The following is a 24,805-nucleotide window of genomic DNA, read 5'->3' as shown; positions in this document are numbered from 1 at the left end:
GGAGAGCTCAGTTTTTCATTCTCCTTTGCTTTCTAGAAACCATTTAGCACTGAGTCCATTAATGTTGTTATTGTTTACATTGTCATTAATCACTAACTTGCTGTAGGATGCACCATATATTTATGCTGCCCCCTCTGTCTGATGGATATGATTTTCTTTTGGAGAAGGGGGTGGAGTAGCAATGGTTTATTGTTGCCACGTCCATCTTGCCCTCCCCACTTCCTCACTTGATCTTTTCAGCAGAATTCAGCATGCCTCCACGATAACTAGGCTAGGTTTTCTTTCTTCCCCTTGCCATTCATTTAAGTGTTCATTAACATTAGATGTGTTTTATTATTTCTAATGAATGTATCTTGTGCCTACTGTACATTTTTGATTTAAATAATGTGATTTTAAAAGGTAGTGCCAATTATATTCTGCTCTTAGATAATTGTGTGTAACTAAGTATCTGACGCAGATTTTGACTCATGGAATTAAAAACTTCAGACAGAAAAATTTTCTGTGTTTAGTATCCTAAATACATAATACTAAAATCTTAGTTCAAGATAGCACATTTTGAACTAGAATTCTGTAAAATAAATATATAAATAAATAATCCAGATACTGTAGGTCAGATTCTGTTCTTTTACACTGATGTAAATGCAGAATAACTCCACTGAAGAACTCCAGATTTGCATCGACCATTTAACAGTTTTGTGAGAGTAGACCTGTGGATGTCTGATTTAAACCTGATTTAATTCTGTAAAAGAGAATTTGAAGAAAATGTTACAGTAGTTGTTACAGATATTGCCTTGTGTGTTTTCTAATCCTAATGTTTTGCACCTTTAAATTTTTCCCTTTAAGTTTTTACTGTGTTCTGTAGTCATGGTTGATTTTTTTACTTCAAGTAGTTTAATTTTCTTTTGTTTTTCTTTTTTAACCTATTTCTCCTCTCTCTTATCCGATCTGATAATTTTGAATTGTTTGTCTGTATATAGCTATAGACATAGATGCCACTGGCTTAGATGCAGAAGAAAATGATATTCCAGCAAACCATCGCTCCCCCAAACCCAGTGCAAACAGTGTAACATCACCCCACTCCAAAGAGAAAAGAATGCCCTTCTTTAAGAAGGTAACACCAACTTCCAAGCTCCTATCTGTCCACCTGCTCACCTGCACTGCGTCACATTTCTAGTCCTGTTAACTGTCTGCGTCCTTTGACAAGCCAATAACGTGCATGCTTTTGTTATTCTTTGTTTCTTTTCCATGCTGCTGTAGCTAAGCAGAAGCAGAAATCGGTAAGTTTACATTGACATGAGCTGTGTTTATCCTGCCACTGGCATCATTAGCATTATTACCCATAATCTATACAAGACAATCATTTTAGAACTAAGGAAGACACAGCTCAACTGATGATTGATTCCATGCATTAAAACAAACATGCTAGGTACAGTCAGTGACTCAGTGAAACACTGTTACAGTACTTATCCTTTTTGATGGAATAATAGGCACAATGGGAATTTCTTTAAACATTCAAGGAAGTAAAACATTGACAACTCCATATAATGCACCTTTCTAGTGCATGCTTATTCTATCTGTCTGTCTCTTTTTTCAAGCTTTTTAACTTATAATTCAGTCTATTAAAACTATTATTAAAATCTAATCAAATACTCAACTTGTACTTACAAAAAAAAAACCCTTCAATTTTAAATTTAGTCAGTATTTAAACTTCTAATCCACTAGGTGCCAAATCTGCAGATGAGCAAGACCAGTGGAAAACTGCAGACTTGTTTTGGCGGTCTACTGTGAGTTTTTCCTATTGTCATATATAAATTCTCTCCCAATGTTCTTGCCTTCCCCTCCATCAATCAGCTTGTAGCATCTTAACTATTGGAAATGGGACTGGTGGTCCTCTCTAGATCCAGTGCCTGTCCAAAAACTGGCCAACAAAGGTGCTACTGAATTATGCTGTTGACATCCCTTGACTGGGACTCTAAGGTGTGCCTATGAACCCAGCTTGGATACGTTGTCTATCAGCAAAATATTTAGCAGCTGCGATACTAGGCTAGCTACTATATTTCTACTTTATTTTTTTAATCCTCAAATTTTTCTTAACGTCTCTTCCTTAGTTTTTAATTACAACCCTCTATCCATAGATAAGACTGTCATACTGCTTATAAGTACTGCCAATACGCAGTGTTGCCAATTGTGTGGATACATCCAAGCTTAGTGGTGCAAAAATTCCTCCTCTATCTTCCCTCTTCAAAAAATAGTGTATTCTTCTCCTCATTTCCAGCTGTGGTGGATATTTTCTGTAACATGTGGACAGTTGTCTATTAGAAACTGGATGGACACCCCCAACTAATTTCAGACAGTAAAAACCACTTAACAACAACCTGATGGTAAAATCTCTGCCAACACCAGTCTGGGACAGATTTCAACTAGAGACCTAGAGGGGAAAATTTCTGTAGCTTGTTACCTGATATTGTAGGGGATTGATCCCCTAAACTCTTTATTAATTTTAATGACGGATGCTTTCATCAAATAATTTTGTATAGTTTTTTCACTAATTTTCTGCTGACAAAATAGTTAATTTTAGTTGGTAAAGGCAAAAATAAACTGAGTTGCTGTGATACAGATTTTAAACACCAGTATTCCATCAAACAAGGTAATTTCTGTACCTTCCCTAATTTTTAGGTAGCGTGTTGACTAATAGCATCAGTGTTAAGTTTTTGTGGATAGTCAACCGCCTTATAAGAAAGCTCTACTGCATTTTAACCTTGACCTCATAAACATTTACAGACCTATTATGGATTTTTCTTAGGGATTGTCACTGTAATGCATGCATCAGATTATTTACATTCCTAGTAACAAAAGTTGAAAGGGTATATTTTCATAATTACACAACATAGTTACAGGGCTTTTCTTCAAAACATCTTAAGTAAGATCCTGCACTGTGTAAGTAAGTTCTCTTCACATGCTTATGATGCCTCGGGCACTGGTATTCATTCTTCTTATGTTACCAATTATGTGGTGAACCTAGATATAACAAAACAAAACAAAAAAAAGATTCAGCCACAAGATTGTTTTCCATGTTTTAGACTGCTTTAGTCTGCTGCTTCTGTGGCATTTTGTGCTGTTGCTGTATTCATGTTTGTCTCTGTTTTTTGTGTTTGAAAATGTTTTTACCTTGGTTTTTTATTGTGATTAACCTTGGGACATGTTGAGTCCTGAAATAATTAACAATGACAATATCCCATGATGGCGACTGATGTATTTGTACTATGTACTAGGCCTTTGAAAAATAGATCTGGCATACTCCCTTTTAAAATTTTTCCAAGTTGGTGGATTTGAAATATGTTTCCCCCCCCCTAAAACAAACAAAAAGCAGCCAAAACTTTATTTTTAAAGTTGCCTGATAAGCCAACTTTGGTAGTCTTGGGGATGTCTTGTGCAAACAGTTTAGTTCAAAACTGTTTGATTCCTCTTCTTTACCATGAATATTAATTTATATGATTTTGGCAGTCTTCTGACATGCATTATGTATACCAACATATCGTAAAGAAAAATTACGCAAACATTCATAAATTGTGCATGATACATCAGTAAGTAGTTTATTAAATAGTATGTAACTAACATAACCCGTCTCCTTGAGAGCAGATAGGAGCTTCCTACAGAAGGAGCATTGCTGTTCTCAGCTGTGTTTATTTAAACTTTCTGTAAATACTAACGTGACCAGTCATTACTGTGATTTCATTTGCTAATGATAGTAATACATATTTTAGAATTTGTGGGTGTGACTATGGAAGTTAGAATATATGCACTTCCATGGGAATTTACAGTGATGTCACTATGATTTATTAAGCAGGAGACAGATATAAAAGAAGAGCTAGGCAATCCTTCTCCCCTTTTTTTTTGGTTTTGGTTTTCTTCCTCCCCTTAGTAATAATAGTTTTATTAGATTTTATAATGGACTTAATAGGGTCTGTCCTTACTCAGATGTCACAGCCCTACTGTTGGTCATGCCAAATAACTTTCAGAAACAGCACATACCATTAACCAATTCCGATTGTGTGTGGCTGTTTCGAAAAGGGCCAGTTCCCAATTGTATAGGGAGAGAGGGAAGGGATAAAAATGGAAGTTTTTTCAACAGAAATCCTCAAACCACACTTCTTATACTACATGTCTATTTGCAGGAAGAGGCAACGAAAAATCAGTGAATCCCCAAGTCTCCCTTTGGTGACACTGCTGGAAATTCAGAGTTACTTGTATTGTAAATTAATACCATTCTCTATGCATGCTGAGATTCTTAAAGTGTTTTCCCTTTATACAGACAGAGCACATCCCTCCCTATGATGTAGTGCCTTCTATGCGACCAGTAGTTTTAGTGGGGCCTTCCTTGAAGGGATATGAGGTAAGTAATTGTCCGTGACTATTTTCAGGATGTGTAAAAGACAGTCTGTCTTTAGTTTCCAATTTCAGATTAAGAGGGAATGATGTTGAACAGCATCGATTAATGTCATAGGAAGATTAGGCAAAAATATAAGAGACTATGGGATAAATGCTTTCTTATTTTATATTTTTGCTTATCAGAATTCAGACAAGGGAAGTTAAAATATTCAGATTGTAAATGTGCTTTTCACACCATGCCACCAGGAGTCACAAGTTTTTAATAATCCTTAAAACACCAATTAACCAATTTTTCGAAGTAATTAATACCATGTAGTATTTATTTCATAAGCAGAGTTTTAATTTGTTGCTTATTTGCTTTTAGGTGACAGATATGATGCAAAAAGCATTATTTGATTTTTTAAAACACAGATTTGAAGGGCGGTAAGTATTATGGAATGTCTATTTACTTGAATATGGTTCTTATTTTGAAATTACCGGGTTTCTGAGAAATAGCATTCTAACCAGGATACCAATGGAAAAGAATGTTGATAATAGGGTGCAATTTATGTTAGAGCACCTCTTGTATGCAGTAAATTGTGGTAGGGAATGAAAGCTTCATGAGCAGAGAGCATTATTGCTGTATGGGGATGGGAAAAATCCAAGAGACACACATGCATATTATTGAAAGTAAGGTGAAGATGGCGGTTTGTGGCCAGAGGTGGCAACTGAAATCCAAGTGACTAACCACTTGCTCAAAGTTTTATATGCGTGGTAAAGGCATGAACAATTATCTTGTTTAAATTAAACATTGTTTAGTTTAAGTTGCATGAGTGATACCTGCTCTCCTGGACAGATATGTTTGTATAGCCAGTAGTACAAGGGGGTCCTGATCCTGATTGGGGCCTCAAGGCACCAGTGTAATACAAGGATTAAATAACAATTCACTTTTTTAGCAGTGAGACATTCTATTCTTTGAATGTTAAGCATCCAGTGTTCAGTGAAGTCAATTGGAATCTTTATATTAACTTGATTTGTTGTTGAGTCAGGCCCCAAATGAATATATATATACCAAGACAGCTGCCTTCTGAACAAATAAAGTGGAGGAAACCAGAAGGGAGGCTTGTCTGTATTCTTTGATAAATGCTTTATCTGAACAGAGGTTGAAGTAAAAGTATGCCATCTCTCCAAGTGCTGCCAAATTGTCTGGAGAAAACTTGACATTTTCAATTAAGAGCTTCGGCTTTGTGAGATGCTGGACAATACAGAAAATTGTAATGATACTGTCTCCTAGGATCAGTCATCTGGCATACCATAGTAGTCATCCTTTATAGTAATGAAGTCATCAAATAATGGATATGTATCGTTCAGAAATTGTAGTGGCAAAATTTTGAGTATTGCAAGTAGAAAGAAGAGTTGGAACATCTTTCCTTTTTTGTTAAGTTCCTTGTGTTCTGTAAGGTTTGAGACCAGATTCTTCATGGTGTGATACATTCTCTTTAAAAAAAATCATAGTGGATGAAACAAGAGGTTTTAAAATAATATAGAAATCTGACTTTATTCACTGTTACATAATTACATTTGGGAAAGAAAAGGGAGAATGTATTCTCTATAGCACATAGAAAGGAAACTGACAAACATAAAATGGAAAACTTGTTTTGCAAGATATAAAAATCTAACTTTTAGCAAATGGGTATAACAAATCCAGTGTGCAAAGTAGATTTATGTTTTCCATAACTACATGGAATAATCTGTACAATGTTATGCCAAGAATCATGGCATTTGGCTTTGATTTTAGCTGTTAAGCAGACCATGGATATGTTTTTAAAAAGTCTCTAATTTGTACTGTAAAAAATAATTCTGTTTTCATGTGTAAACTCTGGTTTGCTGCATTTGGGAGTTCAGGATTTTACACAGATACATACACATATCAAAGTAAATTGAACTATTTGGTGAGATTTTTACTTAACTGCATATGACGTATCCTCCAAGGGAATATGCCTTTTAGTTCTTAGCAAATCCATTTCCTCCCTTTTAAATGGCAAATAAAATTATAAATGGGGGGTGAGAGAGAAATGGGATCAGCCTGATTTAAATCTCATCTTTGGAAGAATGTGACCTCTATTTAGACCTGGATAGTCCAGAAAGTTTGAAGGTGGAACCAAGCCAAGGGATGTCGGTTGACTGTAGAAACCAGAAGAAGCTGAGCTGTTTTCATAGGAAAAAGAAAATACCAAAGGTTATATAGTAGGTCACCAACTGGAAGTAATCATTTCTAATTGGATCATCCTCACTCATAGTCCCAAAACGGAGTCTGCCAGGCACTCAACCCATTGGCTTTTCTACCATACTTTAATTTCTCTACAGTTAGATCCCAAGCATTTGAAATTGATAACGTATTGCGGACTCGGTTTTGACAGTGAAATGTAAAGCTTGCTCCCGGTTACAGACTTACACAAGAAAACGGAACCATTTGATTAAAAAAAAATTACAGTCTTGGGCTGCAGCATACACTAGTCTAGGTACTAAGTCTTCTTATCACTTTTGTAACTGTATAGACACTGCTATTTATGTTACACACGAGAATCAATATTCCAAACAAAGATTAGGGAAAATCTTGTTTTCTATGTGGCAGATTTTACATTCCCATGGAGATATCTGTAGGAGGGAGCTTGAGGGGCCACAAAACTCTGCAGAGGTTATCTTGCTGTATTTCTTTCTAGCCATCTCATCTTGGAGTGTGGAGCAAGCACGAGGTGTAACCTGCTAACTGTGTAAATCCTAGGATCCCAAGGGAAAGACAACTGTATGTTCCACAAAATTCTGGTTCCTACTCCCTTGGCAGTGTGGCTCCTGTAGATGGTAACCAGGCTGCCGTTAGGTGTGCAATCATACTGTGTAAACAAAGAAAGGGATGCAGGTGCAGCACTTCCATCAGTACTGCTTGAAGCAGTATTAATTAAGGTGTAGATAATCCACTCTTCATCCACTTCCTACAAAGAGGACAGTGCCTCCTCTCCTCTCCTTCTGGTCCTCGCCACCTTTTAATATTAATTGTCTGACTTTTGTCCCCACTTTCCTGCATGATGAGTAACATACAGGTTTGTTTGTTTTACAGTATATCAATCACACGGGTCACAGCAGACATCTCGCTTGCCAAACGCTCCGTATTAAATAATCCTAGTAAGCATGCGATAATAGAACGGTCCAACACAAGATCAAGCTTAGGTAAGTAGCGTATGTAGTGATAATAACCAGAGATTGGCACTATAGTACAGTACTCCCAGTTCATGCCTATAACAAAAATCATCTACCTTCTCTGCTGTGACAGGAGCACTGTTCACAATAATTTCAGGCACAAAGCCAACAAATCAGAAGTCCTAGAAATGTGAAGTCATTTCTGAGAGCACTGCCTGAGAAAATACTTACAGGTACTGGTACTGGGCTATCCTTCTCCCATTGGGATTAATATTAGCTTTGATACTGGTCTCATTGGGAGTAAGAACTAGCCCATAATGCAGATAAAATGTGGGGATATCCCTTTGGATAAGTAAAGATACAGTTTCACAATACCAGCAATTAGGTGGATTCTTCAAGGTTAGTAAAAGAGTCTGACCTTTGCTGGGATACCTGTAATATATACTTATATTTTTGAAGTTTTTGTTTTCAATATTGAATTATCTTGGATCTGCGCAACTTAATTAAAAATTAAAATTAAATGCAAAAAGATACTTTTTTGTATTGTTATGGCAGATATAAAAACTGAAATAACCATAATTCATATTCAGCCAGATTCTCAGCATGCCAATTGGTGTATCTTCTTTTACTTTAATTTCATCAATATACACTAGCTTGGGATCTGGCCAATAGCACTTCTATATGGAGTAGGGCTAAGATGGAAGATCAGCCTTAAGTCTGACTTTCCTGATTTTGATTTGTTTGTGTCACAAATTTAATTATATTTACAATAAATCTAGTTTATTTTATTTATTTTCCGAAAAGCTTAAATCAAGATTGGATGTTTTTCTAAAAGATAGCCTCTAGGAATTATTTGGGAAAGTTCTATGGCCTGTGTTATACAGGAGGGTAAACTAGACGATCATGATGGTCCCTTCTGTCCTTGGAATCTATGAAACTGTGCATAAACAATAGAAAATGTGTTAGTTATTAGAGACTAGAATGGCTTTTGAAACCGTTCTGGTGTTTTGGGTGAATATACTTTTAATAATCAGTTTTGTAAACAAAGAGTCTGAGTAAATATGTATTTTGCTGGATATCTTAACATTTATAGTTGTGTAGCAGTTGGACTTTTTAGAATATATTCCTGTAATTAAGAAATGGCTACATGAATTGCTTGAAAATTTGCTTTTGAAAACCCATTCTTTGAAATCTTGGATGACAAGTAGAGCTGGGTGTATAGTAAGAAAACTTATTTACACATTGTGTTAATTTCTAAATAAATTTAATTTTGACTGTGTTCACATGCCTTCATATTTGCTTTGTGCAAAGTTTTGTTCATGTGAACGTTCCTGTGATGGAATTTCAGGCCTGTATCCAAAATTGCTTTTATCATTTAATGAAAAGATGAAGTTAAATTTGTTTGGAGCCAAAGTGAAAGTTGATTATATAGATTCGGTCATTCAATCATGGAATGCAAATAATATCATGATGATCAGTTGAACAAATTGAATATCATAGAATTAATATCTAATACTTGAAGAATAATCACAGTAGTCAAAAGAGTACCAAGTTGAATAGTCTAAAATGTGTTTGAACACGAAAACATCCATCAAAGAATTTCACAAGTGAAAGTCTGTAAAAATTTCAGTCTATTTTTTAAGAGGAAAAGGGATAAATTTGTTGAATAAATAGTTCATGGTGAATTGTTCACCCAGCTCTAATGACAGACTTCAGCATGTAGCACCTCAGCATCTCTTCTTGCTACTTACTGTGGAAGTGCTGACATAATCTCAGGGTACATCTACACTACAGGGGGGAGTCGATTTAAGATACGCAAATTCAGCTACGTGAATAGCGTAGCTGAATTCGACGTATCGCAGCCGACTTACCCCGCTGTGAGGACGGCGGCAAAATCGACTTCTGCGGCTTTCTGTCGATGGCACTTACTCCCACCTCCGCTGGTGGAGTAAGAGCATCGATTCGGGGATCGATTGTCGCGTCCCGACGGGACGCAATAAATCGATCCCCGAGAGGTCGATTTCTACCCGCCGATTCAGGCGGGTAGTGTAGACCTAGCCTCAGTTGCAGTAGCACAAATGGGGTGTGTGTGTGTGTGTTATATATAGGATGGGCTGGTAGCTCCATCTATTATTAAGGTTGCCTAACACTTCTAAGTTGTATCCAGTTGCTTATAACTTTGCCAAACTTTAACCATTTGGGATGAAATTTTCCATTCAGGGTATCTGCCTCACGCTAAATTTCAGTCAAAACAGTTCAGCTGTTTCTAAGAATGAAGCTAGGGAAAGATACGTTTTTCTTCCCTGTTAAAAATTTTTTGGTAACCTTTCCTTTGAAATGCTCTAGAGTCCCATGCCTTGGAGCAGGGTTTTGAAATTTGGCAGAGAGGGCCTTTGTGTCACGGATGTTCCTTTTGCCATTCCTTGCAAAATCTGCCCAAATTTGGCCAAGTTATAAACCTGTGAAAAATCACAGTTCATACATGCCAAATAAAGACTCACTAGAGCTTTGCTGCTAAATTCTACAAAGATTGCCAGAACTGAGTATGCTCCATCCCACGGCCAAGCAGGACATTCCCTGTAGTTGCAGCCATGAGTTGCTGCAGGGCAGACCGGTCTGGACACTGGAACTGAAAACAGGAGTCTGTCTCTCATGTACTTGCAGTACTGGGCCCAGGCAGTGTGGAAAAGGAAGATGCCTGATTGAATTATTGGAATTCAGAGGGGACAAAGAGCTGGACTTGGGGTTGTTGGGTGGAAGACTGAGACAAGGAGCCAAGGGAGTGGGAGAGAGACTAGGGCTGGAGGATGGTGGAGGAAGATGGAAGCTCTAACTAAGATCTGAGGTAAGGTCTGAGACTGGGAGCCAGGGAAGGAAATGATGGGGGGACTAAGAGCCTCTGGGTTGGGTTGGTGGGGCAATGAGATCAGATGATGATTCAGGGGAGGAGACTGGGACTGGCTGGGCAAGGACACTGGGAAGGGGAGATGGGTCTGAGGTGAGAAGTCTAGAGGAGTGAGACTAACCTGCTGGACAAGGAGAGTGGGACTTGGATGAGAACCCTGTGGAGAGGAGACTGGGGCTGCTTAGATGAGAATAGGAGAATGCAGACGAGGAGCCCAGTTTGGGGAAGAGAGAGGACTGGGACAGGTTGGAGGGATCTGGGCAGATGGGCTTAAGTTTGGAGGAATGGTCAGAAGAGCCATGCCTGCTAGAACACACTACCCTCCAAGGCCTGGAATAGAACCCAAGATTCCTGAGTCTCACCATTCATCTGCTGGCAGCAAATATCTGGAATATGTGAAAACCCACTGACAAAATATGTCTCATTCCCCTCTAAAGTGTTGGTCCACCTAGAGGATGACAAGCTGCTACAGCTATCATTTACTCTGTTTTCTCAAGTGTCAGAGATCTGTGCGTGATCCTAAGGTTCCAGTCCTGCTGATGACCCATGTGGGTATCAATATGATGCCACATGATGGAATTTCTGTTTTTTCCAGTTTGCTTAAAAAATAAATCTAGGAAATTGCACATAGATTTTATATTAAAAGAACATTATTAAGGTTGCAAAGTCAAGCACTCAAAAGTTAGGAAATGCCGGAGTTAAGATTGTGTGTGCAATTTAAATTTAGCTTCCTTGGTCGTTCTGCTGATGCTTGGTACTGCTACAGTTGTAATAGCAGAACTGCATCAGCCACTGAATCCATTCTTGATCTCCTTTCTATGGCAGGGCTACAATTATTTGTATTTGGTCATTCCGCAGATATAAAGAGATTACTTTCACTAGACTTAATTGCAATTAATTTGATTTTTTAAATTAAAACAGCAGCATTTTTAAATTTTAATGTCCTGTATTTTAATCATGTTAAACAGCTATATATGCAAAATGATGAACAGTATATTAAGGGGTGAATTTTCAAAAAAGCAGACCCATTTTAACAGGTTCAATTTACACCAGTAAAATTTGCAGTCACACCTGGCTCCTGAAACTCAATTAAGTACATAATTTGCATCTGTAAAACTGCACTGTGGGAGTATATAAAGTAGTTAGATGGAGAAGGGACTCTGATCTGTGCCCAAATTAACATTTAGGGTATAAATTGCACCTGCACCAAGTCCTCTGAAAATGTACCACTAATTTTAATATAAATATTACTCAATTACATCATGGAATCAGCCACCAAAGTACCCTCAGAGAATCTGCTTCAATATGGGCCGGAGAGACCTTTTGACCACACATCCTTAGTTGTCTTCTACAACCCCACACTGGAACCCTTACAGGGTATCATTAAACATTTACAAGCCATACCTGCAGACATATCTCCATTGCTGTGATGATCAATGCCCCCCACAACACACTTTCCAAGATCCCTGGATCCTACACATGCCTATAACAACAGGTGGTATACCTTATCCAGGGCACTAAATGCCCCAACAACAATTATGTGGGTGAAATGAGACAATCACTATACTCTCAAATGAACTCACACATAAAAAAGATAAGACAAAAACACCATATCACACATGAGCAAACACTTTTCCCAAAACAAGCACTCCATATCTCAGTTCTCATTCTCGAAGGAAACCTACACATTCCAACGATAAGAGTTAGAGTTTAAATTCATAACTTTATTAGACATTAAAAATCCTGGACTCAATAAAGACACTGTATTTATAGTTCACTACAACAACCTATAATACACTAACCCTCTTTTGTCCTATGACTGCCGAGGTTTTAACTGCCTGCTTCACCTTGAGTGGTGAACTCCTTATGCAAAACCAGTGTCTCTCAACCTTTCCCAACTACTGTTCCCCTTTCAGGAGGCTGATTTGTCTTGCGTACCTCCAAGTTTCACTTCACTTAAAAACTACTTGCTTACAAAATCAGACATAAAAATACAAAGTGTCACAGCACACTTGCGTCACAACACACTAGTACTGAAAAGGTGCTTAGTTCTTCATTTTTACCATATAGTTATAAAATAAATCAATTGGAATATAAATATTGTACTTACATTTCAGTGTATAGTATATAGAGCAGTATAAACAAGTAATTGTCTATATGAAATTTTAGTTTGTACTGACTTCATAGTGCTTTTTATGTAGCCTATTGTAAAAATTAGGCAAATATATGAATGAGTTGATGTTCCCCCTGGAAGACCTCTGCATACCCCCACAGGTACACATACCCCTGGTTGATAACCACTGTTCTAAGCAGGGTCGGCTCCAGGCACCAGCTTAACAAGCAGGTGCTTGGGGTGGCCAAGGGAGAGGGGCGGCACCTGCGGCAATTCGGGGCAGCAGGTCCCTCACTCCCTCTAGGAGCGAAAGACCTGCTGCTGAACTGCCGCCGCCAATTGCAGCTTTTTTTTTTCCAATTGCCGCCGCCGATCGCGATCGCGGCTTTTTATTTTATTTTATTTTTTGCTTGGGGTGGCAGAAATGCTGGAGCCGGCCCTGGTGCTAAGCAATCTGATCTGTCTTGTATTTAGCTGTGACACTCTGAGTACCTTTCCCAGACTTGAAGAAGAGCTCTGCGTAAGATTGAACCCTCGTATCTTTCACCAACAAAAGTTGGTCCAATAAAAGATATTATCTCACCCGCCTTATTATTCAATTAGTCACATTGTTTTTTTCCTTCCTAAAAACATCAATCTTACAATAAAGATTTACATTATTGTCTCTTAAAAGAAAAGAAAAATATGAATAAATATGAATAAAGAGGGGAAAAGCTGCTATACTTGCAATCTCAATAAAAATCTGTTTCCACTGGGGAAATAAATCAGCCTTTTGTAAGAATGATTTTTACCAGACCACAGAGTATAGGGCTGCATAGCAGTTAAGTATATAATAGAAGTATATTAGCTTTGCTATGAGACCCACAGAAGATTTAACATGTTGAGCAGAGAGAACCACTCCCACCCCTTCCAAATAAAACACGTGGGGGTAAAGAACTGCATTTGAGGGGTTACAAAGATGTTCATTTTAGACCTAATATAGTTCAGTCTTCCTTGGAAACTGCCTGAGTAAGGGGTTTGTAAAAATAAAGATTTGAGGATTTGACTTGTTGGAAACCAAAGTGACAGCTAAAAAATCTCTGTTTCTGAGTATTTTAATGCAAAACTAATCTATCCAAGAATGTTAGCAAAATACTAACTAGTGCCAACATTTATGCAAAATGATTCTGAGGGAAAAATAAAGTTTTACTCAGCTCTTGTATGAAAGCTTGCTTTTGCATGTTAAAACAGCTGCATACAGAAGGGAAATATTTGCTTGCCAGTAATGTCTATATGTTTATGTGAAATGTCAATAGTTAGTCACATTTATACTAAAACAAAAGGGCAGTTCATTTGCTAATTGCTTGAAATGCCTAAAAACAAGTTTATCTTTTTGAAAAAAATACTCTTCTCACAAAGGAGGTAAAGTACATGGTAAAAACTCACCAATCTGAAATTCAGTCCAAAATTGGCATATACGTGGCTATTTGTTTCTACATGTGTATATGGCATCTGCAGAAGCTGCGGAGTTAGCTTTGCATTTTTTGCTGCTTTTCTTTGTTAGTATTAAGCTTCCAAACCTTTTTCTTGGTTGTTCCTATGTATGTGACATTTCTAGCTGCTCTTGTTATAACCTTATCTCATGCTGTATGCTTTGTACAAGAACCTGATTGTCTTGGCTTTTTCCATTCTTTGCTTCATTAATGCCCTCCCTTTCCAGATGTTTTGGGTATGTATATAAGCTTGCAAATTATGTTTCCTGCTGTTTTTGTGTTCTATGATTCAGTGTGCCTTACAAAACCACTGTTTCCAATAACTGGTTTTATAATGGTAGACAGAAGTCTTAGCTGTATTATGCACTGATTTTTTTTGGGGTGGGGGGAAGGTCATTTTCTTTCTTTATTTAAAAATGTTAAAAATAAACTTGAGGGTGACAAGTGAACTATAAGGGTTAGAATTTTCAAATGTAGGTGTCTAAATTGTATGCACAAGATCTGCATACACTAGTTCAAACTGTAGAATGTTCGTGTAAAAAATACAATTCTGAATATGATTAATTGATCGCACATATGATTGTGAACCCATTTATCTGATTCGCAACAACCTGTCTGTGCTTATATGCACACAATTTGCATATATAATTTAAGTGCCTAACTTTGAAAATTTGACCCTAGAAACTTTATGGTATTTTGCTAGTATCCTGTAGATTGTATTCTAAATAGTGAAACATAAATGCTTATAGAAGCACAAAATGAAACCGTTAGGGAAATTCAGTCCAAAATTCAACCACCATTTTTTTAATCTATATGCAAAGCCAACAGAATGATTTGAACAGTCATATCCATTAAATTCTTTGCAATTATGCTATTGGAAGAAGATGTTAGTGTGGTATTCAGTGTGCTTAATAATTTAATTATGTCCTCTTTATATGGTTTCTGTTCCAAAATAAATGCTTCACTGCTCTTAAAATAAATTTAAACCAAAATGAAAAAGGAATGTTGGATGTCCAACACACTCACCAAGCACCTTGGCCTAGCTATTGAGTGCATGTAATAGGGACTGGGAAACAGGATTTAAGGTTTGTCTGCACTTGAAACTCTACAGCAACACAGCTGCAGCTGCACCACTGTAGGGCTTCAGTGTAGACACTGCATACACCAATGTGAAGGATTCTCCTGTTGGCGAGAAACAGTAGCTAGATGAACAGAAAACATTTGTAAACCTAGTGCTGTCTACATGGGGACTTAGGTCAGCTTAACTATGCCACTCAGCGGTGTGGATTTTTCACATCCCTGAATGGCATAGTTAAGACGACCTAATTCTCTAGTGTAGACCAGACTTTAGACAGAAAATATATTTTGGTTTCAAGCTACCAAAGTTTTCTTATAGTCCAGAGAAAAAACATGGATTTAAAGGTAGGAAAATACCTTGACCACCTCCTTTTAAATTAAGACTTTTTGAAAGATATTGGCCCAGACCCTAAGTAGTAGCCAAGGAAGTCTCAGCATAACTCAGATTTTGAGGGTGCTCTCCCAATTCTGGGGCTGCCTTAAGCCAGAAGAATGCTCTTACCTCTAGCAGTTTTCCCAAGGAGCCAATCTGGCAGCCAGCAATTGCTGAGGTATAACAAAGCCCTGGTCACACCCCTGTAGAGGAGAGATAGCTTAGAGATCTCTAAGGCCTGGGATCTCTACATTTCTAGCCCCCACTCAACATCAGAATCCCCAAGTCTCCCATTAAACTGCACCAAGCACAGCTCAGGATCATGATCTGTGTATAAGTGTTACTTGTGTGCACATATTAAAGGTGAGTTAGAGCAGCCTGTTGCAGCTAGCTGGTGGGGGCTTGGAACCAGGGTAGACCGGCAGCCCCCCTATCAGCTTCCCGCTCACCTAAATTCCCTATGCAGCAGCTGCCCAGCAGGCTATCAATTGCCGGCAGTTCAGCTGTCCCTCCCACCCACTGCCATGTGCTGCCCCTGCCCTCTGCCTTGGAGCTGCTCCCTGAGACTCCTGCTTGCTGTGCGGGGGGGAGGGGAGGAAGAGAGGGGCTAATGTCAGGGTGTCCCCCTGCTCCTGCACCCCGCTTACCCCATCTTCCATAGGGCAGGGGGGGACACACAACAAGGCTCAGGATGGAGGGAGCTTGCTGACAGCAGCTGCAGTCTCAGCAAGCTGATCTAATTAACAAGGCAGTGTACTTAAGAGTAGGGTCAGCATACTTAAAGGGGAAATGTGCATCTCTCTCTCACACACAGGGTGCGTGTCTCTGTCTGCGATGCTGTCTCCCCTCCCTCCATTCCTGCTGCCTTGTAGAGTTAACCCTTGAGGGCTCAGCCAATTGCTAGTTCATCATTTAGCAGTAAGGCATACCCTGGGAAATATCCCACCTTCTGACTCTTCCACCTCAACCAAGCTTCACAATCATCATCACTGTGTGCCAATATTAAATTGTTTGTTTAAAACTTATACTCTGTGTGTGTGTGTATGTGTGTGTGTGTGTGTATATATATATATATATATATATATATATATATATATATATATATATATATATATATATATATATATATATAGTCTTGTCTGGTGAAAAAAATTTCCCTGGAACCTAACCCCCTCATTTACATGAATTCTTATGGGGAAATTGGATTCGCTTAACATCGTTTCGCTTCAAGTCACATTTTTCAGGAACATAACTACAACGTTAAGTGAGGAGTTACTGTACACATTTCTAAATGCCCACTCCAGTAGTTACGCTATATAGCTGGACAAGCTTTCAGTTTAACTGTTTTAGAACCAGATTCTGCTACCTTTACTCATGTTGAACCTCACTCAATGGGACTGTTTGTGGAATAAGGTATAAGTGGAGGTGAGTAAGGATATCACCATCTAGCCTGTGAGGAATAATTTACAAAAACGTCCTCACTTTCCTTACTGTTCTATGTAACATGCTTGATCATTGTGTTAAACAATAAAGTTTGTGTTTTAGCCACTTAAATACTGTAATGATATGGTATAAGTAATTTCAAAGTCATGACTACTTACAGAAAATAAGTAGCCACTTATTTAGGTGCCTAGATATGGATTTCTGAGCCTAATTTTAGGTGTTCATGTTTCTATATTAATCCACTGTTTCTAGGATTTGCTAAACTAGACTATTAACATTCACTTGGGTTCAAACTAGGACGTCTCATCCAAAGTGGATTTTTATTATTTTGTTTAAAAAAAAACAAAGGGGGAAAGGTAGGTATTTTCCTGTGCTACTTAACATTTTTAAATAAACATTTGCTGGTGGTTAATACATATTGTTCACTGAACCCTTTGTATTCTGATGTTACACCAATTATGATGGCTGAATTTCTGTGGCAGAAGTTATTCGATTATAACCAGGACTTGGCAGAAGTTATTCGATTATAACCAGGACTTGATTTTGTAGTTACATCTTATGCAGAACGCCCAAAATGTACTGTTAGTTTTAAATTTATAGATATTCCCGTTATATCTGACTGTTTAAAAAATCATTTTAATAGGACAATCTTAGTAAAATTTACTGTCTCTGAAACTGATTTGCTGTTTAGTCAGTATACGTGTTGAACAAAAGTCAAATGGTCATCCCTCTCCTTTTGTCCTGTAGAGGTTGCTACTCTTCTCAATACAGGCCCGGCTCCAGGGTTTTGCCACCCCAAGCGGCGCAAAAAAAAAAAAAAAAAAAAAGCCGCGATCGCGATTTGCGGCAGCAATTCAGCGGGAGGTCCTTCGCTCCGAGCTGGAGTGAGGAACCGTCCACCGAATTGCTGCCGAATAATTGGACGTGCCGCCCCTCTCCAGAGTGGCCGCCCCAAGTACCTGCTTGGCAAGCTGGAGCCAGCCCTGTCTCAATAAATGCTATCAATTTGGTGCAGCTACCCTTTTTCTAAGCCACACTCTGGCTAGGACTAGTTTGATTGTGGTCTTTCACCAGTAGAATGCTAGCTTTCAATTTTTTTCATAATTCATTAGAAACCAATGGCCTTGATTCTCTCTGTTATTTATACTGTTGTAAATCAAGGAGTAACTCGTGTGAAGTCAGTGTGGTTACACGGTGTAAAACCTGTGTGAGAGCAGAATCGGGCTTCCAGTGTCTCCTCTCTTTCTGAGTCAATTTTAAAAATATTATTGTTGAAAGTCACTTGTATGAGATGTTACTGATCATTCTAACATGCCATTTATGCTTGCGCATAAGCTATGAGTCTGTTCATACTGTTTTCTCTGCAGTATAAACAGCATTGGTAAGATGTGACTGTCTGTTTTTTTCCAGAAAAATAGGGCTGATTTGATTGTATAGCTGATGAAGTTAGGATAGTAACTTAAAGACCTGATGCTTCTAAAAGAGGGTATTATGAATATCAGCAGAAGACAAAAATGGTAATAGTTAAAAATATGTCAACATTTAGTAAGTCAGAAAATATAAATGGTTGCAAGAGAGAGGTCAAATAGAGCCTGGTATTTGGATGTTGGATGATTTATGGTTGGTTACTGTAAATTGACATTTAAACGCGCACACACCAGTATGGTCAAAGTAGCCCTATTCTTTCTGTCATTGGTTAATTCTTGGCAACACATGCCATCCTTAGTTGTTGTTGCTGAAAATCAAAATACTTTGTTTCACCTAAACAACAGCTTTAGGTTTGTAATTCAATATTCATGGCCCAGATCCTGCACAGTGGTAAGGTCACTCAGGGTATATTTACACTGCAGCAGGGAAGTTAATTCTCAGCTCAGGTAGACATACACATGCCAGCTTTGCTGGAGTTAGCACTCTACAAATAGCATGTGGCCACAGCAGCTCAAGCTAGCTGCCTGATGCATGCCTGGTGGCTGGGTGAGCTTGTATTTAGGAAGCTAACCTGAGCTGCCTCCCTTTCCACTGTGGCCACACCTTTATTTTTAGTGTAATAGCTTGAGCCAAGCTAATGCATGTAAGGCTGGGTCTACACTACCCGCCTGAATCGGCGGGTAGAAATCGACCTCTCGGGGATCGATTTATCGTGTCCCATCGGGACGCAACAATCGATCCCCGAATCGATGCTCTTACTCCACCAGCGGAGGTGGGAGTAAGCGCCGTCGACGGGAAGCCGCAGAGGTCGATTTTGCCACCGTCCTCACAGCGGGGTAAGTCGGCTGCGATACGTCGAATTCAGCTACGCTATTCACGTAGCTGAATTTGCGTATCTTAAATCGACTCCCCCCTGTAGTGTAGATGTAGCCTAAGTCTACCTGAGCTGGGACTTACACCTCCCAGCTGCTGTGTAGACACACCCTTTATGCCCACTCCCTTCACAGAGGAGCCTGAAAGCTTCTCTTGCCATCCACAGAAGGATCCTCCTGAAACATAGTGCCAGTGTAGCAACTCCTATGTCAACCCCCCTTCATGGTGCAAGTGTAGGTGGCATTACTGGGATTTCGTTACATCCCCAAAATACTCCTGGCAGCCGTATTGGCCTCTTGGGGCTGTTAGCAGCCAGAGTAACTTAGTGCAGATTTCAAGGACTTATTCAGACTTATGGGAATGCAGTGGTTACCTTTGCACCCCTCCTCCATATCTGAGTCTATACATTTAAAATGTCTTTAATAATTCCTTTTTTTCCTATTACTTTTGCTGGATTTTCTACTTTGTGTCAATATATAAATAAATGGCTCAAAGATTTTGATTACCATTTTTGAAGTAGAGGTAAAGCTTATGAAATAAAAAGAGGGAGAGACAAAAGTCTCTCATGCTGGAGTTAAGGCTATATGCACAAGTACATAACCTCACATAATGTGGCTTTGAAATCCCCTAGTTAAAAGCCAGGGCCAACATTTTCAGATATGGATTCTTAAATGTAGGAATTTAAATCTATTTTAGACACATAATTAGCTGGCCTGATGTTCAGAGGTGTTGAGCGAATGCAGATCCCATTGACTTGAGTGGGAGTGGTGGAAGCCCAGAACCTCTGAAAATAATGTCAATTGCATAGATATCTAAATAAATACTTAGGTGTCTAGTTGTAAGTACTCACCTGAAAATTTTGGCCCAAGTGTTATCAAGAGTTACAGAGTACCCACACTCATAAGAAAACAGCAGCCATCCTGTTCAGACTGTGAAATCAGCAGAGCCTCAGATCTTGTTTCCAAAATGTTAAGATTTCAGAAAGTTCCTTTATAGACTCCAGGACTAATTTAATTTACATTGTTGCTAGTATAGCAATGTTGATTAGTGATATTTTTTTAAAGATATTTCTATACTGGCAATATCCCCTAGTGTAGCTGAAGTTATATCAGCAAAAACATGTTGTTAGTATGGCTTATTTTGTTTAGGGAATGTTTATAAGCTATACTGGCAAAAAGCACTTTGTTGCTGGCATAAGCTATACTGGCAAATGTTTCCCTAGTGTAGCCTAGGGTCAGGGTCTACTAAAGTTCTCTGATATGAGACATGCCAAGACACTGTAACTACTGCTAGTTACAGTCTTAAGAACCACCAAGTGTGGCATGGTCTGAGCTGTCACCTGCTGGCTCACACTTTACCTTCCTGCCTGACAAGTGAAGTCTTGGATCTTCTCCTTAGATAGAAAGCCTTTAATTGAACAGTGATTAGCTGGGATGCTTTGTACTTTGGTTGGCCGCTGGAAACAAATTGGGATTTGAGGTAATTTATGAACCCTAGTGACTCTAACAGTGACACATATTGATCTTTTGACACCCTCCAAAGTAATGTCCGTCAGCGCAGAATTATCCAAGTAGAGGAATGTGTGCACTCCTAGGCCATGCAGACTGGCTACATTTCTCAAAGCATTTAGTGACAACTCATGCTGCTAACCCACCTCAAAAGGCAAACACAAATTTGATAACATAACACTATATTTAGTGTTTGAAAAGTCCCTTTGTGTTCATGTAAGCATCCACTAGTTTCTTACCCTTTTGGAGCAACAGAGGGTCCTGTGGCACCTTTGAGACTAACAGAAGTACTGGGAGCATAAGCTTTCGTGGGTAAGAACCTCACTTCTTCAGATGCAAGTCTTCTGTTAGTCTCAAAGGTGCCACAGGACCCTCTGTTGCTTTTTACAGATTCAGACTAACACGGCTACCCCTCTGATACTTACCCTTTTGGATTTACCTTACCTTATTCTATAAAAAGCAACAGAGTGGCACCTTTGAGACTAACAGAAGTATTGGGAGCATAAGCTTTCGTGGGTAAGAACCTCACTCCTTCAGATGCAAGTAATGGAAATCTCCAGAGGCAGGTATAAATCAGTGTGGAGATAACGAGGTTAGTTCAATCAGGGAGGGTGAGGTGCTCTGCTAGCAGTTGAGGTGTGAACACCAAGGGAGGAGAAACTGCTTCTGTAGTTGGATAGCCATTCACAGTCTTTGCTTAATCCTGATCTGATGGTGTCAAATTTGCAAATGAACTGGAGCTCAGCAGTTTCTCTTTGGAGTCTGGTCCTGAAGTGTTTTTGCTGTAAGATGGCTCCCTTTACATCTGCTATTGTGTGGCCAGGGAGGTTGAAGTGTTCTCCTACAGGTTTTTGTGTATTGCCATTCCTGATATCTGACTTGTGTCCATTTATCCTCTTGCGTAGTGACTGTCCAGTTTGGCCAATGTACATAGCAGAGGGGCATTGCTGGCATATGATGGCATATATAACATTGGTGGACGTGCAGGTGAATGAGCCGGTGATGTTGTAGCTGATCTGGTTAGGTCCTGTGATGGTGTTGCTGGTGTAGATATGTGGGCAGAGTTGGCATCGAGGTTTGTTGCATGGGTTGGTTCCTGAGTTAGAGTTGTTATGGTGCGGTGCGTGGTTGCTGGTGAGAATATGCTTAAGGTTGGCAGGTTGTCTGTGGGCAAGGACTGGCCTGCCTCCCAAGGTCTGTGAAAGTGAGGGATCATTGTCCAGGATGGGTTGTAGATCACTGATGATGCGTTGGAGAGGTTTAAGCTGAGGACTGTAGGTGATGGCCAGTGGAGTTCTGTTGGTTTCTCTTCTGGGCCTGTCTTGTAGCAGGAGGCTTCTGGGTACACGTCTGGCTCTGTTGATTTGTTTCTTTATTTCCTTGTGTGGAAATAAACTGCACCATCTACTCAGGACAGTCCCCACACTAACACAGGAACAAATCAACATACCCTTAGAGCCCCGACCGGGGTTATTCTATCTACTACCTAAGATCCACAAACCTGGAAATCCTGGACGCCCCATCATCTCGGGCATTGGCACTCTCACTGAAGGACTGTCTGGATATGTGGACTCCCTACTCAGACCCTACGCCACCAGCACTCCCAGCTATCTCCATGACACCACAGATTTCCTGAGAAAACTACAATGCATTGGTGACCTCCCAGAAAACACCATCCTAGCCACCATGGATGTAGAGACTCTCTACACAAACATCCCACATACAGATGGAATACAAGCTGTCAGGAACAGTATCCCTGATGATGACACAGCACAACTTATTGCTGAGCTCTGTGACTTTATCCTCACGCACAATTATTTCAAATTTGGTGACAATATATACCTCCAGACCAGTGGCACCGCTATGGGCACCCGCATGGCCCCACAATATGCCAACATTTTTATGGCTGACCTGGAACAACGCTTCCTCAGCTCTCGTCCACTCATGCCCCTTCTCTACCTACGCTATATTGATGACATCTTCATCATCTGGACCCATGGGAAGGAGACCCTGGAAGAATTCCACCATCATTTCAACAGCTTCCACCCCACCATCAACCTCAGCCTGGACCAATCTACACGGGAAGTCCACTTCCTAGACACCACCGTACAAATAAGCGATGGCCACATTAACACCACCCTATACCGAAAACCCACCGACCGCTACGCCTACCTTCATGCCTCCAGCTTCCACCCCAGTCACACCACACGATCCATCGTCTACAGCCAAGCACTGAGGTACAATCGCATCTGCTCCAACCCCTCAGACAGAGACCAACACCTACAAGATTTTCACCAAGCATTCTCAAAACTACGATACCCACACAAGGAAATAAAGAAACAAATCAACAGAGCCAGACGTGTACCCAGAAGCCTCCTGCTACAAGACAGGCCCAGAAGAGAAACCAACAGAACTCCACTGGCCATCACCTACAGTCCTCAGCTTAAACCTCTCCAACGCATCATCAGTGATCTACAACCCATCCTGGACAATGATCCCTCACTTTCACAGACCTTGGGAGGCAGGCCAGTCCTCGCCCACAGACAACCTTAAGCATATTCTCACCAGCAACCACGCACCGCACCATAACAACTCTAACTCAAGAACCAACCCATGCAACAAACCTCGATGCCAACTCTGCCCACATATCTACACCAGCAACACCATCACAGGACCTAACCAGATCAGCTACAACATCACCGGCTCATTCACCTGCACGTCCACCAATGTTATATATGCCATCATATGCCAGCAATGCCCCTCTGCTATGTACATTGGCCAAACTGGACAGTCACTACGCAAGAGGATAAATGGACACAAGTCAGATATCAGGAATGGCAATACACAAAAACCTGTAGGAGAACACTTCAACCTCCCTGGCCACACAATAGCAGATGTAAAGGGAGCCATCTTACAGCAAAAAAACTTCAGGACCAGACTCCAAAGAGAAACTGCTGAGCTCCAGTTCATTTGCAAATTTGACACCATCAGATCAGGATTAAGCAAAGACTGTGAATGGCTATCCAACTACAGAAGCAGTTTCTCCTCCCTTGGTGTTCACACCTCAACTGCTAGCAGAGCACCTCACCCTCCCTGATTGAACTAACCTCGTTATCTCCACACTGATTTATACCTGCCTCTGGAGATTTCTATTACTTGCATCTGAAGGAGTGAGGTTCTTACCCACGAAAGCTTATGCTCCCAATACTTCTGTTAGTCTCAAAGGTGCCACAGGACCCTCTGTTGCTTTTTACAGATTCAGACTAACACGGCTACCCCTCTGATACTTACCTTATTCTAGTTAGTTATCTTAAGAGAGTGGTGTGGAATGAGCACAGAACTAGAATTCCCATTTGAGTTATGATGTTGGCTCCGACATTGACTTCATCTGTAGGTTAAGTAAATCATTTAGCCTCTGGCTCAGTTTCTCTGTCTGTGAAATAGCAATAATAATTAGAACTTGGCAGAGAATAGTTATTGTGTTTCTCAGAGGATTTCACTATTTTGAAATTTGGTTTCGTTCAAAAAATTTTGAAATTCTCCATGAAAAGGGATGGAGACCCAGCTCTGGAGCAGTCCTCCTAGGGGCTGCCTTGGAATCATGGACCTGTGAAGCCCTTGGTCCCCAGAAGCCTGTATATGGGTGAACTGGTAAGAAACCAGACAGGTTTCTGTCGGAAACCTGCTTGTTTCCATAGGAACTGCATTGAAATGAACTATTTCCATGGACTGTACTGATTCTGATGAATCGACAAATTCCAATGAAAAACTGTTTTGTCAGATTTTTTTCTGACCAGCTCTGATAATAATCCTTACCTACCTCAAGGGCTATTGGGGGGATTATTAGCATTATTTTTAATTTTTTGTTTTTAAAGTACTTTACAAATATTGACGAAAATTTTCAGACCTAGTGCCATATTACATATAGGGCCCAATTTTGAGAGATGGTAAGCATTGATAACTCATATTGAAGCAAATAGAAATTATAGGTGCTTAGTAACTTATGAAAAACAAGTCTCTTTCAGGCACCTCAGTATAAATTTAATG

The 24,805-nt window shown here is 39.7% G+C and overlaps 1 protein-coding gene across 12 annotated transcripts in view; it reads left to right on the top strand.

Moving 5' to 3' along the window:
* The window catches only part of CACNB2 (calcium voltage-gated channel auxiliary subunit beta 2), a 382,138-nt gene that overhangs the window by 345,976 nt on the left and 11,357 nt on the right, over positions 1-24,805 (top strand). For 7 of the 12 annotated variants that reach the window (XM_005308116.5, XM_042857489.2, XM_005308119.5 and 4 more), the window contains 4 exons: positions 978-1,111; positions 4,313-4,393; positions 4,754-4,812; positions 7,487-7,596. In XM_005308116.5, coding sequence (XP_005308173.2) covers positions 978-1,111; positions 4,313-4,393; positions 4,754-4,812; positions 7,487-7,596 — 384 coding nt within the window. Of the gene's footprint in view, positions 1-977; positions 1,112-1,257; positions 1,278-1,722; positions 1,785-4,312; positions 4,394-4,753; positions 4,813-7,486; positions 7,597-24,805 lie in introns of all 12 variants that reach the window. The other 5 variants (XM_005308118.5, XM_065582998.1, XM_065583001.1 and 2 more) reach the window with 2 other exon arrangements.

Source organism: Chrysemys picta, chromosome 2 (assembly GCF_011386835.1).
Source record: "Chrysemys picta bellii isolate R12L10 chromosome 2, ASM1138683v2, whole genome shotgun sequence".
Classification (NCBI taxonomy): Eukaryota; Metazoa; Chordata; order Testudines; family Emydidae; genus Chrysemys; species Chrysemys picta.
Note: the sequence above shows the minus strand (reverse complement) of the source record. Positions and strands in the feature narration are given on the sequence as shown.